This window comes from Anolis sagrei, chromosome 2 (assembly GCF_037176765.1).
Source record: "Anolis sagrei isolate rAnoSag1 chromosome 2, rAnoSag1.mat, whole genome shotgun sequence".
Taxonomy (NCBI): domain Eukaryota; kingdom Metazoa; phylum Chordata; class Lepidosauria; order Squamata; family Dactyloidae; genus Anolis; species Anolis sagrei.
This window is the reverse complement of record NC_090022.1, coordinates 244,324,576-244,342,260: the sequence shown is the minus strand read 5'-3', so window position 1 is coordinate 244,342,260 and position 17,685 is coordinate 244,324,576. Positions and strand designations below refer to the sequence as shown.

The 17,685-nt window shown below is 47.0% G+C and overlaps 1 protein-coding gene across 2 annotated transcripts in view; it reads left to right on the top strand.

Annotated features, from left to right (window-relative positions):
* The first annotated feature begins 4,794 nt into the window (after window positions 1-4,794).
* KCNN2 (potassium calcium-activated channel subfamily N member 2) overlaps window positions 4,795-17,685 on the top strand; it is a 103,509-nt gene continuing 90,618 nt past the window's right edge. Inside the window, exons 1-3 of one of the 2 annotated variants that reach the window (XM_060761918.2) lie at window positions 4,795-5,222; window positions 10,964-12,150; window positions 16,327-16,422. In XM_060761918.2, coding sequence (XP_060617901.2) covers window positions 5,201-5,222; window positions 10,964-12,150; window positions 16,327-16,422 — 1,305 coding nt within the window. In that variant the 5' untranslated portion in view covers window positions 4,795-5,200. Of the gene's footprint in view, window positions 5,223-10,428; window positions 12,151-16,326; window positions 16,423-17,685 lie in introns of those variants that run through there. The other variant, XM_067464490.1, reaches the window with a different exon arrangement.

The following is a 17,685-nucleotide window of genomic DNA, read 5'->3' as shown; positions in this document are numbered from 1 at the left end:
TACTTGCTCCAGGAAATGGCTGAGGAATTCAACTTCATTGGTTCTTTCCCCCCCAGATTGATTAAGAACTTTGTATTTTAATGTAGTCATTGATTAAGACTGACGAAGTCAGCAGTCACAAGAGATAGTGTCTTCTCAAATTACCTATGCATAGCCATGACAGCACAGGGCTTCAAATGAGCTTTAGAGAATTGCCTGTTCTGAGACGCATTCTTCTATGAGTACTTTTGGATTAATGTGTTTTATGCAAACTTTCATGGTACAATTTCCACCTCACTTACAGGATGTGGTGTTATGGTATGTACTATGGCTTCATCTGATAATTTTAAATTAATGCTTCTTAATCGTGGAATTGCAGAATCATGGAAGGTACTCTATAGTTCATTGAGTCCAGCTCATTCCCCATTCTACTCAATGCGGGAATCCAGCTAGAGCACTGGTTTCCTATCTTTGGTCCTCCAAGTATTTTGGACTTCAGCTTCCACAATTCCTAACCGCTGGTAAGATGACTAGGATTTCTGGGAGTTAAGGTCCAAAACAACTGGAGAATGAAAGGTTGAAAACCACTGAGCTAGAGCAACTCCAGTAGGTTGCTGCCCAGCCTTTTGCTGAAGACATCCAGAGAAAGAGGCCCAATGATTTCTTTAGGTAATTGGTTCGTTTGCCAGAATGCGCTTACTGACAAGAAATTCCTTCTAATGTTCAATCAAAACCAACCATCCTGTAATTAAAAGCTACTCAATGAGGTTCTACTTCATGTGTCAGGTAGACACTTGTTTAGGTATTTAAAGAGTACAATTATGTCAACCCTGTCTTCTCTACACTCGACTCCCTCAGTCTTTCCTTATATGTTTTGTTTTTCATGTGTCTTATCATTCTTGAACCTGCTCTATATCCTTCTTGCAATTAGGTGCCCAGAACTGAACATGGTACTGCCTGAGTAGTGCAGAATATAGTGAGAATTACTTCCCTTGTCTTGGAGAACTACGGTTCTATTAATGCAGATTAAAATATCATTTGCTGTCTTTGCTGCAGTGTCACATAGTTCTGTTTTGTTTATGTCATCCTCTGGTGATGACTACATTCCCAAAGGTACACTAATATTCTCAAAGGTAGCTGACAAATACTTCAGCGAATGAATAGATAAATAAGCAAATAAAACAAATGGCTTTGTAACTTCTTGACTTCAAAAGTGGATTATAAATTGCTATGCACATATTGTTTGAGTAACATACTCATAAAGTAAGCGACAGTGTTCTAACCATCAATTATAGAATTAAGACAACTTCAATAATTTAAACGATGTCATGTCAATTAATGCTATAGGGATGAGAATGACGTCTTGTGTTGAATATTCCAGTGTTTGTTGGCTTAATGTGTTGTCGTCTACCTTTTCTAGAAACTTGAATTGTTGAAGGCATATGAAACCAAGATTACATGGAGTTATGCTGATATTGCTCTCGACACTGGGTTAAAATTAAAATTTCCTGCAAATAATCCATCAAATTTTAACATGTGCACATTTCTTGAATTTTACTATCTGTTTAGCAGTATAATCTATTGGTTTCTGCTTGACTGAATCTCGGGGATGTATGCATAGGATTGCAGTTATTGCCTACCTTTTCAAGTCAATACCTAATTACAATCATAATGAAAATTAATAGAATACATGTAGATCTGTGTACTTCATTTGCTAAGAAAGCCAATGTCTAATAATGCCTAATTATACATCCAAGCAATTTATATAGATTAAAAAATAAAAACCTGGAATTAAGATAGTACAGAAACACGCAGCACATTTAGGCTTTTGTTAAATCTTTCATGAGTAACCTTGATTCCATTGTTAATGCTAAGCTTTGCTACTGTTTTGATTTGCAAGCATTGTCTTCAATCTAGGCATTCTGAAGTATTGTGATATCTAAATAACTCAGAACATTGATTTGAACAAGGAAGTTTCATTCTGATGGGTATATCGTCAAAATACATAGATGGTGATTTTAACATTTGTTCATAGTGATTGACCTGATCAGGCTGTGTTTAACATAACTGAGCATGTAGCATAATTCTAAGCATATTGTGCATCAAGAAGAGCATCTTGTCAAGTTCACTGGTATTTATCCCCATGAAACTGTTCTTGGAGGTTCTAACATAGCAAAAACACACCTTTAAAAATTAATTAAGGGTACTTCAACCCTAGATTATCAACAAAGTAGATTACAACCTCTTCTACAAATCACTACAATATCCTGGATTACAGCAAACCACTTGAACGATACTAGCTGGATTAATCCTGATTTTCGGGCTATTACCATAATCTTCTAACAGGTCTTTTATAATCCAATATGAGACTGATTTGAACATTACAGGATCTGGATAAGCAGTATCATCTGGCTTATTCTCATGACACTAAAATACTGATTGCGTAGATACAACCTATCATGGCATGAGTTCTCAGAGAAGTAGTTAATAGACCAAAGCATGTCACCTGCATACTTTTTGTTAGAGACTTACTGGACATCAGAAACTGAGCAGGATTAATTTGGATTGGCAGTGTCATCCATCCAAGGAAACTGTTCCTGGAGGATTTAATTTTTTAGGAGTCAAGCCAAAGGATAATAGGCATAATATAAATATAATTGCCAGTTGAATGATAAATGTTGAGAACATAGATGTAGTGCATGAAATACTTCTGAATGTTATTTTTCTTTCCGTAAGTCAAAACAAAATGAAACAAAACAGAGGTTGATCAGCATATATTCTCTTTGGGGTCTGTTAATATGAATTATTCACCTAAAGGCGGCGGCGGCGGAGGGAGGGATACAAATTCGTAGCAGATGATCAACTTTAGGGTTGCTGTAGAATAGAATTTCAGGAAACTGGATCCTAGTCAGAACTTCAATTACTTAATGATAATGGATTCTATTTCACTGTTGGCTTCCGTTGATCCATTGGGAGTGTCCCTATCAAATGAGTATTTTGCTTATTGGTAGACTCCTATATTTCAGAAGAAGGAACGGGCAAAACCACATCTCAGTGTTCTTTTCCTTAGAAAACCCTCATCATGGGGTTGCGTGACTTGAAGTCACAGACGCAAACAGAGTTACTGCAAATCTGCCATTGACTACTGTGTTTTCTTTCTCTAATGTTTAGCTCCCAATATAATATTAAGAGGTTCAAAACAAATTTCAAATGCAAACACACATATATGACTACTATTATTTCCAAAACATTCATTTCTATTTATAGCTGGAAAATGACTGAAAATGAAAGAAGCCTCACAAAATTAATTCTGCTATAAAAAGTAAAAAAAAAATCCTGAACCCAGTGTATAGATTCTAAAATAAACTTGTCATTTCACTTTAATCGGAAAATCATGTGAGCAGCACCAACATGGAGTAATATCAACATCAGTGTGATATTGTATTGTCGAAGGCTTTCATGGCCGGAATCACTAGGTTGTTGTAGGTTTTTCAGGCTGCATGTCAGGAGAGAATACTTCTAGAACATGGCCATACAGCCCAAAAAACCCACAACAGCCCAATGTGATAGTGGCTTCGATTATTATTATTATTATTATTATTATTATATTTATTTTGTATCAAAAGCATTGCATTAATTAGTATACAACTGATAAAAATAGAAGGAGCACAAGCGGCTAAATATTTTTTGACCAAAAACGGGCAACAGAGACCGCATTGTCTATAGCCTCAAACAATTCTTCCTCCGTAGATGAGACAGGACATTGCGGACAAGCATACAGATGCAGAGTTGTCTGTTCTGCTCCACAAGCGTATATTTATTTACACCCCGCTTTTTCTCTCCTGAAGGAAGGAGGATTGCCTTTGTATGGCTTGGGTTCATTTGGCTGCTTGAGTGAAGCTTGACTGCATAACTGGGCTGCAACAAGTCCCGTAACATATGAATTCAGCTTAACTCCCTTCCTTATAGACGTCTTTACCCACACATCCTCATCATTATTATCGCAATGCACTCATTTTATATCACAAATGGCATTACAGTATCATTTTATCCAGAACAAGAGGTAGACGATACAAGCAGTGTTGGTTAGCACTGCATATATTTTTAGTGACCATGAACAGTAAAATATTGTACACACTGATGGAATCTATAACACAACACAACCATGTTTGGTTGCCTGACAGAATTAAATCAACTCAGTAATATTATTCAATTTTAAAAGGATGTAATTTCTTTAGTTTGACATATTCTAGGGCTGTTTGTGAACACAAACCGAATGCCTGACGCAAGGAAGCCTCTCCAGCATTGGATCTCTCTATATGATTTGGCTATTTCTCCTTTTTTAGTGCACTTCAACATCAAAATTAGTTGCCGGAGAATAGAATAAAGAAATAAAAATGTAAATACAATAATCTAAAACACTGCCGGAGAATAAAATAAAGAAATACAAATGTAAACACAATAATCTAAAATGCTGCCGGAGAATTGAATAAAGAAATAAAAATGTAAACACAATAATCTGAAACGCAGCCTTCTAGATCCTCATAACAATATGGCCAGGGGCATAAAATTATATTTTGACCATAACATTCCCACAGGTTTCCTTAGTCTCTTAGAAAGAGAGGCACAGAATGAAAAGAGGAGAGAGGGAAAGGAAGGAAGAGAGGGAAGGAAAAGAGAGAAATGAGGAGGGAGAAGAAAAAAAAAGAGAGAGAAGGAAGCCTCCCTACGATTCTTCAACTGTGATTCTTCAGAGAAAGCTGAAGGAGGCTGTATTTTATATCCTGTGCCCTTGTTTCCATGGTGTTTCCTCTCACCCAGCTATCAAGAAACCTCTTTTTTTTCCTTAGATGGTTTTAGTCACCCTCCCTCCTCATTGGGGCTTTCTGTCAGAAGCAGGGACGCTGAGACAGGGGAGAGGAAGGCACTGAATGACCACCCAACGCCTTGGCTCTTTTGTCTTTCTTTCTTTATGTGTGCATAATAACATAATAATGTATGTATCTGCCTTTCTTGCAGGCTCCCACTGCAGGAGGCTGTCGGGGGAAACCCTCCGGACTGGGCTCGACGGGGGAATCGCCCAGGTTGGACAGCTCCCAAAGGAAAGAAGGAAGGAAGGAACCCATCCCTGGCCGCCGCCTCCTCCTTTTCCTCCTCCCTCCCTTTCCTCGGGAGCCGCAGCCGAAGACAGAAGGGACGGGAGCGGCACGCACAGCTCGGCATGTTTCGGAAAAAGCGTAAATGTGCGCCAAGGTCCCCCCTCCCTCCCTCCCTCCCTTCCCTGTTCCGTGCGCGCGAGCCCGAGAGGCCGGGGAAGGGAGGGGGAGGAAGAGGAGGAGCGCGCGCGCGCCTTGGTTGCCTGGCAAGGTCGGGGAAACCCCCGCCCCCAGCCAAGCAGGCAGCCCGCTCTCCCCCCCTCCTTCCCTTGCTTCCCTCTCCCTCCTCCTCCTCCTCCTCCTCTCCTCCCTCCCTTTCTCGCTTTCCCTGCAGCCGAGCAGGGCTTCCCCGCGCCGCCCCCGCACAAGCCACTGCGGAGGAGTCGACGCCCGACACTTCTCTCGCCTTCCCTCTCTCTCCCAAAACCTTGGGGGCCCCGCTTTCTAGCAAAAATTAAGGAAGGGGCTCTGAGGGAGGGAAAAGGGGCCATATTCCAAGCCCCCCTCCTCAAAGCAGCTCTTTTTTGACGCTCCAACCCCCCCCCCCCCATGAAAAGCCTTCTAGCAACACAAATTGGAGGGAGGTTGTGAGGGAAAGAGGGAAAGGAGTGTGAGAGGGAAGTGGGGGGGGGGAGATTCACCCTCACCCCCTTCCCATTGCAACCCCCTCGCCCCCTCCCTTGGGGGCGCCGCTTTCTAGGGGAATGTGAGGAAAAGGGAAGACGGTGAGAGGGGATTGAAAGGGTGATATTCCTCTCCCCCACCGCAGCCTTATTTCTGGAAGCTCCCAACCCCCCCCCCCCCCCACACACACACACCACCACCACCACTAAAATAAAGCCTCAGGGAATGCTGCTTTCTAGCGAGAAAGGTCACGAAGTGCTGAAAGCGACTGAACAAATAAACAAGAAAGCGAGAAATAAAAAAATAAAATGTGTTTTTAAAAATTGTGGCAGGAGCGACTTGAGAATCCACACGTCGCTTCTGGTGTGAGAGAATTGGCCATCAGCAAGGACGTTACCCAGGGTGTTTGACCATCCTGTGAGGGGCTTCTCTCATGTTCCCGCATGGGAAGCTGGAGCTGACAGACGGGAGCTCAACCCGCTCCCTGGATTCGAATCGCCGACCTTTCTTTGGGTCAGCAGTCCTGCCTACACAAAGGTTTGACCAGTGGTTTTCAACCTGTGGATCCCCAGATGTTTTGGTCTTCAACACCCAGAAATCCTAACTGCTGATAAACTGGCTGGGATTTCTGGGAGCTGTAGGCCAAAACCAGGGCTGTAGGCAAGGGGGGGGGGGGATGGTGGTGGTGGTGGTGGTTAGGGGTTCAACCCCCCCCCCGATTTTTTTCAGGTTTTCAAAAAACCTGATTACTCATGAATTTAAACTGGTTACCCAAATCCCCCTGCCAAGTCTATTAAATGAGTCCCTCCAGAACTGCATGCACTATCCCTAGCAAATTTTGACAATCTATTCAGCAATAGCTGATATAGTGGAAGTTGGCCCACCCATAACTGACAGGCAAAGTCTAAGGAATGGGGGGATTTGAAGCCCCCCCCCGAAGGAGACCAGAAAATGGATTTAATTAAGTCTATATAAAATATAGAATGAACCATACTATTTAAATTATTTCGTGTTATGGAACTACTCTTCATGATTCATGTTGTGTTATGGAACTACTCTTCATGTTTTTTCAACCCCCCCCCCCCAATTTCCCTCACCCCCATTTTATAGCCCCCCCCCATTTTTTCTTGGCTATGGCCCTGGCTGGAGCTGACCGACAGGAGCTCACCTCACTCCTCGGATTCGAACCACCAACCTTGAAGGAGACCAGAAAATGGATATAATTAAGTCTATATAAAATATAGAATGAACTATACTATTTAAATTATTTTGTGTTATGGGTCTACTCTTCATGATTCATGTTGTGTTATGGAACTACTAATCATGTTTTTTCAAACTCCCCCCCCCCCCCATTTCCATCACCCCCATTTTATAGCGCCCCCCCCCCCATTTTTTTCTGGTTGGAGCTGACAGAGGAGAGCTCACCCTGCTCCCCAGATTCGAACCACCAACCTTTCCTTCCCACAAGGGTTTAACCCATTGTGCTACCGGGGGAGGCTATAAAATGGGGGTTATTTTATTTATTTATTTATTTATTTGTTTTATATCAAAATCATTGCTTAAATTAGTATAAAACCAATAAAAACAGAAGGAGTGCAGGTGGCTAAATATCTTTTGACCAAAAACGGGCAACAGCAATGGGATTGTCTGTAGCCTCCATCAATTCTTCCTCTGCACATGAGGCAGGACATAGCAGACAAGCATACAGATGCGGAGTTGTCTGTTCTGCTCCACAGTCACATATGGTGTGGGAGTCTTTTAGGTAGTGCTGTAAAATGGGGGTAAGGGAAAGGGGAAAGGGAATGATACTCTCACTCTCCTCAAACAAAGCCTTATAAAATGGGAGGGTAATAGTCCCCCCCCCCACCACACCTTCAACTCCATCTCTCCCTCTCCCCAGGCTTCCTTGCAAAAATAAAAGGGTGTTTGTGAAGGGCAACAGCAATGGCATTGTCTGTAGCCTCCAACAATTCTTCCTCTGCACATGAGGCAGGACATAGTGGACAAGCATACAGATGTAGAGTTGTCTGTTCTGCTCCACAGTCACATAAGGTATGGGATTCTTTTAGGTAGTGCCATAAAATGGGGGGAGGGGGGATGAGATTCCTACTCTCGCCAAAAAAAGCCTAATAAAATGGGAGGGATAATAGCCCCTCCCCCACTACCATATCTTCAACCCCATCCCTCCTTCTCCCCAGGCTTTCTTCCAAAAATAAAGGGGTGTTTGTGAAGGAAGGAATGAGAGAGAACCGGGCTGAGTCTCTTTCTCCCACCATAGGCTCCTATTATAGACCCCCAACCAGGCCCGTAGCCAGGATTTTGATGAGTTTCATGTGGGGGGGGGGGGGGGTGCTGAGTTTGATCGGCGGGGGGGGGGTGTGTGTGAGGATCTACCCTAGCAAACCTTTTGTATCCTTATCGCAATACCCCCATGCAGGCCCGTAGCCAGGATTTTGATTCGGGGGTAGGGGGATGCTGAGTTTCATGGGGGGTGCTGGGTTTGATTTTGGGGGGGGGGGGGGTGAGGATCTACCCTAGCAAACCTTTTGTATCGTTATCCCAATACCCCCATGCAGGCCCATAGCCAGGATTTTGATTCGGGGGTGGGATGCTGAGTTTCATGGGGGGGGGGGGTTGCTGAGTTTGATGGGGGGGGGGTGAGGATCTACCCTAGCAAACCTTTTGTATCCTTATCCCAATACCCCCATGCAGGCCGGTAGCCAGGATTTTGATTCGGGGGGGGGGGTGAGTTTGATTGGGGGGGCTGAGTCTGAGTGCAAGAGGGTCTACCCTAGCAACCCTTTTGTATCATTATCTCAATACCCCCATGCATATGGGATATCTTGAGCATGGTGATCAGATCATGATATGAATAAACATAACAGTTTAAATAATGTACCAGTAAGGCCTTCTCGCAAACCACCATGAGAATTTCGGGGGGGGGGGGGGGCTGAAGCCCCTCAACCCCCCCCCCCCATGCCTGCCCCCAGCCCTTAAAAAAGCCTCTTTCTAGCAACATAAATACACTAAAGGGGAGGGGGAGAGTGAAGAGAGTGTGGTTCTCTTCCCCTTTTCCTCGCAGCGCCGCAGCCCCCTCCCCGCCTTGAGGAGAGCGTGCCCTTGAAGGGGTTAACGAGGCCTCCCCTCTCCCTCCCTCCTCCCTCCTCCCACTGGCAGGAAGCGCCTTCTCTCTCCAACAGGCGGCGGCGGCGGCATTCCGGGATTTCCCTTTGTTCCGAGCCGGGAATCCTCGCTCCCTCCGCAGGCTTCCCCCGCCGCCATCCTCTCTCTCTCTCTCTCTCTCTCTCTCTCTCCCCCCCCCCCCCCCCCCCGCTCTCTCGCCTCCCGGGCTTCAAGGGGAGCCGCTCCAGAGGGAGTTGGTTGTTTACACTCCGCTTCCCTCCCTCCCCTGACTCATTCGGGCCGCAGCTCTCCCTCCCGACGCGCCACTAAACGAGACAACAAGCCCTCTGAGGGTTGCCTCCTCTCTCCTCCGGAAGAAGGCATCAGGGGGATCTCCTTCCCTCTCTCGCTGAAAAACACAACACAGAAAGAGACCTGTTCCCGCTCCCAGGCTTCTAACACCTGTCTCGATTTCCTCACTTGGAAACCTGAATTAAATCCATCTGGGTGTGAAATGAAGCCATTTCAGGGTTTCCTAACATTTTAGGCCTCTTGAAAGCCTGGCACTGAAGGGCATAAGCTTTCCCCACTCCCCCCCCCCCTTTCCCTGGGGGATTCCTATTTTGCAAGTTATGAATATTCAGACTCATTTCAAGGGGAGGCGATGGGAGACCCTCACCTTCTGTCTAATGGGCGGGAGACAGAGAGAAAAAGAGAGAGAGAGAGAGATCTGCCAGTTACTTAGCAACGCGGTGAGGTTGCTGAGTAATTACTTCAGGAAGGGATGCCCTGGTTCAAAAAGCCCCCCGACAAAAAGGAGAGAGGGAGGGAGGGAGGGAGACGGAGAGGAATAACCCCTTACCTGCCTGAGGTTTGCCCTTGGCAAGGCGGCGAATGGCAGCTCCCCTCCTCTTCCTCCTCCTCTTCCTCCTGGGATGGGGCTGCGCTGCAGCGGGTGCTGAGGAGGGGGGAGAAATATGGGATCCCCCTTTCCGAGGAGAGAGAAGGAGGGGGGGGGCAAATGGGATCCCCGGGGCTAAAAGAGAGAGGAAGGGGAGGCAGGGAAGGAGGGAGAGGAGGGGGGCAGTGGAATCCTCCTGGAGGAAAGAGAGAGAGAGGGAAATGGAGAGAGAGAGAGGAGAGGAGGAGGAAGGGAGAGAGGGGCAAATGGGATCCCCCGGGACGGAGAAAGAGTGAAGGGGAGGGAGAGTGGGATCCCCCTTGATGAAGAGAGAGAGAAGGAGAGAGAAAGGGAGTGCAATCCCCCCCCCCCGAGGAAAGAGGAAGGGGGAAAGAGAGAAGAAAAGGAGGAAGGGGGGCAAATAGGATCCCCCCCGGGCGGAAAGAGAGGAAAGCGAGGCAGAGAAGGAGGAAGAGGAGGGGGGGGGATAGTGGAGGAAAGAGAGAGAGAAAGGGGGAGAGTGGAATCCCCCTAGATGAAGAGAGAGAGAGAGAAGGGGGGGGAGGGCAAGTGCAATCCTCCCTGGAGGAAAGAGGGAGGAGGAAAGAGAGGAGAGAAGGAGGGGGGCAAAATGGGATCCCCGGCGCGGAAAGAGAGGAAGGGGAGGCAGAGAAGGAGGGAGAGGAGGGGGGATAGTGAAGGAAAGAGAGAGAAGGAGGGAGAGTGGAATCCCCCTTGATGAAGAGAGAGAGAAGGGGGGGGAGAGAGAGAGAGGAGGGAGAGGGGATATCCCTGGGCAGAAAGAGGGGAGAGGGAAGGAGGAAGGGGGCAGGTGGGAGAATCCCGGGCTGGGACTGGGAGAAGGAGGGAGAGGAGAGAGGGAAGGGAAGGGGTCAGGTGGAATTCCCCCGGGTGGAGAGCGAGAAGGAGGGAGGGAGAGGCGGGAGGAAGGGGCAGGTGGGATCCCCTCGGGCGGAAAGAGAGGGAGAGGGGCGAGGCGCGCGCCCTCTTGCCCGCCTGTCCCTGGCACGCGCCTCTCCCGGAATCCTCCCCTCCTTCCTCCATCCCCTTCCCCTCCTCTCTCTCTCTCGCTTTCCTCCTCCTCCTCCTCACTCTGCAGCTTTCCCCCCTCACTCCCTCTCTTTCTCTCTCCCTCTCTTTCCCTCCCGCCTTTTTCCAGGTGACGTGATGCCCGTTGTTTTGGTCGGCCCGACCAATGGGGCTCGGCGCTCGTCTTCTACGGGAGCCGGGATGGGCCCGTCGTGGCGGCAACCGGACTCCCCTCTGCCGACCATAACGCATTGCGCAGGGTGCACCACCGCCTGGTCCTCCTGCAGCTTTAACAGCTCTGACATGGACACGCCGCTGCAGTTCCAGGCGGGCTTCTGCTCAGAGCGGCAGCACCACCACCACCAGCAGCAGCAGCACCACCAACAGCAGCCGCATTGCCAGCAGCAGCAGCAGCCGCCCAGCCAAGAGAAGGCTCAGCAGGCGCCGCCGCTGCCAGGCAGCCCTTGCCTCCAGTGCAACCACTTGCCCTGCGCCTACTCGTCCTCCTCGGGGGAGCCGCTCCTGCTGCGCACCTCCTCGCCCCTCTCGGGCGCCCCTTTCCGGACCTCCTCCTCCTCCCGCCCGGGCAGCCAGCTCCACGCGGGCGAGCTGACCCCCTCCAGCCATGCCAGCGCGCCCAGGCAGCCCTCTGCCAACAACGCCGCCGCCGCCTCCTCCTCCTCCCAGTACGCCGCCCAGCCTCAGCCCCACCACTCCCACTACCCCCAGTGCCAACCCGCCGGCAGCCCCAACAGCACCTTCAGCAGCGGCAGCCTCCAGTACCACCAGTTCCCTCCGTCCTCGCAGCAGCAGCAGCAGCAGCCGCGGCGGGAGAGCAACCCCTTCACGGAAATAGCCATGAGCAGCTGCAGGTACAACGGCGGCGTCATGCGGCCGCTCAGCAACCTCAGCTCCTCCCGGAGGAACCTCCACGAGCTGGACTCCGAGGCGCAGCCGCTCCAGCCCCAGCACCAGCCCCAGCCCGCCAGCCCCGCCGCCTCCGCCTCGGCCTCCGCCGCCGCCGGACCCGAGATCGTCGTCTCCAAGCCCGAGCACAACAACTCCAACAACTTGGCGCTCTACGGCTCGGGCGGAGCGGCGGGAGGAGGCGGCGGTGGCGGCGGCGGAGGGAGCCAGACCAACAGCGGCGGGAAGTCGAGCAAGAAGAAGAACCAGAACATCGGCTACAAGTTGGGCCACCGCCGGGCGCTCTTCGAGAAGCGGAAGCGGCTCAGCGACTACGCGCTCATCTTCGGCATGTTCGGCATCGTGGTCATGGTCATCGAGACCGAGCTCTCCTGGGGCGCCTACAGCAAGGTGAGAGCGGGAGCAAAGGCTTGGCAGCCAGGGGAGCCTCCTTCCTTCCTTCCTTCCTTCCTTCCTTCCTTCCTTCCTTCCTTCCTTCCTTCCTTCCTTCCTTCCTTCCTTCCTTCCTTCCTTCCACCTTTCTTTCTTTCTTTCCTTCCTTCCTTCCTTCCTTCCTTCCTTCTTTCTTTCTTTCTTTCTTTCTTTCTTTCTTTCCTTCTTTCTTTCTTTCTTTCTTTCCTTCTTCCCTTGCTTCCTTGATTCCTTGCTTCTTTCTTTCTTTCTTTCTTTCTCTTTCTTTCTTTCTTTCTTTCCTCCCTCCCTTCTTTCCTTCCTTCCTTCCTTCCTTCATCGCTTCTCGCTTTCTCCTCCACCTTCTTTGTTCCTTTTTCTATTCCAACCCTTCCTTTGACCTCACAACCTCTGAGGATGCTTGCCATAGATGCAGGCGAAACGTCAGGAGAGAATGCCTCTAGAACATGGCCATATAGCTCGAAAAAAACTACAACAACCCAGTGATTCCAGCCATGAAAGCCTTCCTTTCGTTCTCCCTTCGCACAGACTTTTCAAAAGCCCGCTTTTTTCCTTCATCGTTTCCCCCTCCTCACCTCTTCTTCATCACACTAGAGCAGGCATGGGCCAACTTTGACCCTCCGGGTGTTTTGGTAGGCTGTTCGGAATGGTGGGAGTTGAAGTCCAAAACACTTGGAGGGCCAAAGTTGGACCATGCCTGCACTAAATAATAAATCCACTTTAAATCCAGTTTCTGCCTCCTGCAGAATTTTGGGCTTTGTAGTTTAGTGAGGCTGTTAAACTACAAAGCCCAGAATTCTGCAGGAGGCAGAAAACACATTTAAAGTGGATTCCTTCTCTAGTGTTCCATTCATTCATTCATTCATTCATTCTTTGTGTTGTCCAAGGCTTTCATGGTCCTTTCCAGGCTTATATGGCCATGATCCAGAAGCATTCTCTCATGACGTTTCGCCCACATCTATGGCAGGCATCCTCAGAGGTTGTGAGGTCTGATTGAAACTAAGTAAGTGAGAATGTGTTGTTGAAGGCTTTCATGGCCAGAATCAATGGGTTACTGTGAGTTTTCTGGGCTGTATGTCCTGTTCCATAAGTAAGTAAGGTTTATATATCTGTGCAATGTCCAGGGTGGGGGAAAGAACTCTTGTCTGCTTGAGGCAAGTGTGAATGTCGCAATTGGCCACCTTGATTAGCATCGAATGGCCTGCAGTTTCAACCTCCGAAGATGTGGGCAAAACATCAGGAGAGAATGCTTCTGGAACATGGCTATACAGCCCGGAATACTCACAGCATCCCATTCATTGAAACTGCTGGGCCATTAAATGCTAATCAAGGTGGCCAATTGCAACATTTGCACTTACCTCAAACAGACAAGAGTTCTTTCTCTCGCCGTGGACATTCCAGAGATATATATACCACACTTGCCTAGTTTCCAACAGACCTCACAACCCTTGAGGATGCCTGTCATAGATGCAAATGAAACATCAGGAGAGAATGCTTCTGGAACATGGCCATACAGCCCTGAAAACTCACAACAACCCAGTGATTCCAGCCATGAAAGCCTTCGACAACACATTCATTCTTTGTTCATCGCTTCTCCCTTTCCCCGTTGCCTTCTCTTCCTGATTTCTTATACCTTTTCTTATATCTCTTTTTTCCTTTCTCATTTTCCCTCTACCCTCCCTTCATTCCCCCTTTCTTACACTTCTTAAAGCCCCTCTTCCTTTATCATTTACCTCCACCACTTTTTTTGTGGGGTGCTGTTTTATGTCTCCTTCATTTGCTCTCATTCGTTTCCTTGTTGTGACTTGCCTTCAAGAATGCGTCTGCACTATTGAATGAATGAATGAATGAATGAATGTAGTGAGATGCGCTTGAACTGCCATGGCTCAGTGCTATAGAACCATAGGAGTTGTAGTTTGATAAGGTCTTTAGCCTTCTCTGCCCAGGAGTGCAGTGCTTCACCAGACTACAAACCCCAGGAGCCATGGCAGTTAAAGTGATGTTAATTAAATTGTATCGATTCTACAACAGGCATGGACAAACTTGGGCCCTCCAATTGTTTTGGACTTCAACTCCCACCATTCCTAACAGCCTTAGGCCCCTTCCTTTCCCCCCTCAGCCACTTAAGCAGCTGAGGGGGGAAAGGAAAGGGCCTGAGGCTGTTAGGAATGGTGGGAGTTGAAGTCCAAAACAATTGGAGGGCCCATGCCTATTCTAGAAAGTAGCTGCACCCCAAAGTAGATTCCTGCCTTGAGGCAATTCCAACGATGTAATTCCATCATAGGCAGAATTAATGCAGGTTGAGATCAGGTGAAGGGCCATGAGGATGTTAGGAATGGTGGGAGTTAGAGTCCAAATCACCTGGAGGGAGGGCCCAAGTTTGCCCATGCCTTTCCACAAAGTAGCTGCACCCCAATGTAGATTCCTAGATTGAGGCAATGACAAGGATGCAATTCCATCACAGACAGAATGAATGCAGGTTGAGAGCAGGAGATCTGCCCTGGCTCAATACCATGGAGTCCTGGGAATCGTAGTTTAATGAGGCACCAGAACTTTCTGACAAAACACACTAAAGACTTCATACAACTACAAACCCCATGATTTCATAGCATTGAGCGATGGCAGTTCAAATGGCGCTAGACCGCATTACTTTCACAGTGTAGATAACCCAATTTGTCCAGGGGAGGTTTGCCCATGCTGTCCCCTGAGGCTGAGAGACTTGCCCAAGGTCATTCAGTGGGTTTCCAAGACGGAGCAGGGATTTGAACCCTGGCCTCCAGAATTGTAGTTTTCACTCTTCCCTTTCTTTTCTCCCACTTCATTTGCCACTCTTTCACCCCCTCTCCTCCATCCTGAATGCATTATTATTTTTTAATTGAGAACGTCTCATTACCTGAGTGGCACCTGTTTCCAGGGGAGTGTGGCCAACACTCTATTCCTGTATAGCTTTGTGCAAAGAAGCTCATGGTAGTGTTCAATTCTGCAGAGCCACATGCTGATTTCCAGGAGAACACTCTCCCTGAATTCTCTCTCTCACGTCCATAGGACTATTGCTGTGTGATCATGACAGTGTTTTCTGTTTTCAACTACTTTTTCTCAAACCTGCCTCTGGTGCCACAGTTAGTGGTGAAAGGTGGCTTGCTGCAGGTTGCTATTTCAACAGATGTTTCAAAATCTGTGCTGTGTTATGGAAGAAATTTGCAATGTACTTCTGCTTCATTCAATATTACTGTTCAGTGAGCAACATGGGCACTTGCTGGCTTGCTCAGGCAGCACAGGTTAGCTAAGCCAGATTTCCACATCTGCTTTGTACCATTCTTGTTCATCCCGATACTCTGGACGAATGCTGTGATATGGATGGTTATTTTTTCTTTGTCTGTGTTTGGCACAATTTGCAGCTATATAGTTGTATCTGAAATATTGTTTCTTTCTTATTCAGAAAGGGGATGAAAGAGTATAGCCTTGATAAGATAACTTGAAAAGCCAACTGTTAAAGCTTTATAATCCATAACAAGATTAATGCTGGGTTGCTGTGAGTTTTATGGCCATGTTCCAGAAGCATTCTCCCCTGACGTTTCACCCACATCTATGGCAGGCATCCTCAGAGATTGTGTCCTCTCCTCACAACCTCTGAGGATGCCTGCCATAGATGTGGGTGAAACATCAGGAGAGAATGCTTCTGGAACATGACCATTAAGCCTGGAAAACTCACAGCAACCCAATGATTATGGTCATGAAAGCCTTCGACAAAAGATTAGTGCTGTTTGAGTTGTTTCAATTCCAAAAATATTTGTCTAGTTATATCTGAGAGTTTGTTTCTGCAGGAGATTGTTTACTTTGTCAGGCTCTTTGAAACTCATCTCTTCCTAGCATTGGAGTCCTCTGCTCCAACAACAATGTAAGCTGCCTTGATTCCCCTTCGGGGTAGAGAAAGATGGAGTATAAATAAATAAAAAACAAGTTTTCACACTCTGAAACATCTTTCAAAACAAAACATTGACATGCTTACTCTTTTCTTAAAACAAGGAGAGTAAGACCCAGAAAGTGAACTAAGTCTTCCTTGGACTAGATAGCTCGCATTCCCTTCTGTGATCTTTACGATGAAGGGGAAATCAATCAATGTACACACGATTTTTTTCTCTTTTCTTATTGCAGGAGTCGCTGTATTCATTAGCCCTAAAATGCCTTATTAGCCTCTCTACAATCATTCTGCTTGGTCTGATCATTGTATACCACGCAAGGGAAATTCAGGTACGTTCCACTTGTGAGTCTGAGCCTCGCTGCTACCTGTGTTTCAAAGACATATCTATGAAACTAGGCAGGCTGCACTGAAGCATTCTTAGTTAGGAAACATTGCAACCTCTGAGATACGGTGTCGTTACTTGGAATGTCTGAAAACATTCATTTGCATGTACTAGATGTGCTTTGCTTGTCCTCGGAAGCAATTTGTTAATGCAAACGTGGGAGATAGAGCGTCTGCCCTTCTACAATAACTGCATGTTATGCTAATCCATACAGGATCATGTGATTAACTGTGGCAGCTCAAGTCACCTCCAAACATCATATCTTGGTGATACCGTTAAATATCATCTTGGGACTTCTTTTTGAAAAGGTTATTAAATAAATGGTACAGGTTTAAATCCCATCTGTTAGTGTCGCAGGGGTTGCAGTCTTTTCACAATGAACCTTGAGAATCCTTTTAAAAGTTAGCAAAGCACAGCTTGAGTTCATGTTTACTTATGCTTTTGAAGATGTGTAATGTTCATGCCATTTTCCTTGAAATTAAAATATATTTTCTTACTTTCTTCTCTAATGAGACTGCCTTGTGAGTTTTTAAAAAGAGTTTTCTTTTATGAGATGGTTCATCTCTGGGGGATATAGAATAGCTGTACTTCACAAGGGGCAAATTTGTGTCCTGCCCCAGGCATGGGCAAAGTTGGGCCCTCCAGGTGTTTTGGACTTCATCTCTCACCATTCCCAACAGGCTCAGGCCCTTTCCTTTCCCCTCTCAGCCACTTAAGTGGCTAAGGGGGAAAAGGAAGGGGCCTGAGTCTGTTAGGAATGGTGGGAGTTGAAGTCCAAAACACCTGGAGGGCCCAAGTTTACCCATGCTCATACTGGCTACTACCATGCATGCATACATACTTGGAAGTAAGTCGATTGATTCCAGTAGCATTTATGTTCACATAGGCTAGTATAGGATTTCAAACATGGAATTTATCTTTGTATAGAAAAAGTGTCATGTAAATAATATATTATTTTATTGCAGAGAACTTCCAGTCCCCCCCCCCCCAAGACTTTTACATACTGATGGAAGATATTTCCAATAGGTGATGGACAATTGTTACTATATAGTAGTAACAGTTATGTAATGTTTTACAAAGTCATCTGTGAGATATATCACAGTTTTATATGATATTGCATGTCATAATATTTATGAGCTCTTCCAAACAGCAGAGATTTTGAATATCCTTACCCAGTAAAGTACATGTTTTTCTTTTTCATCCAGGGGTA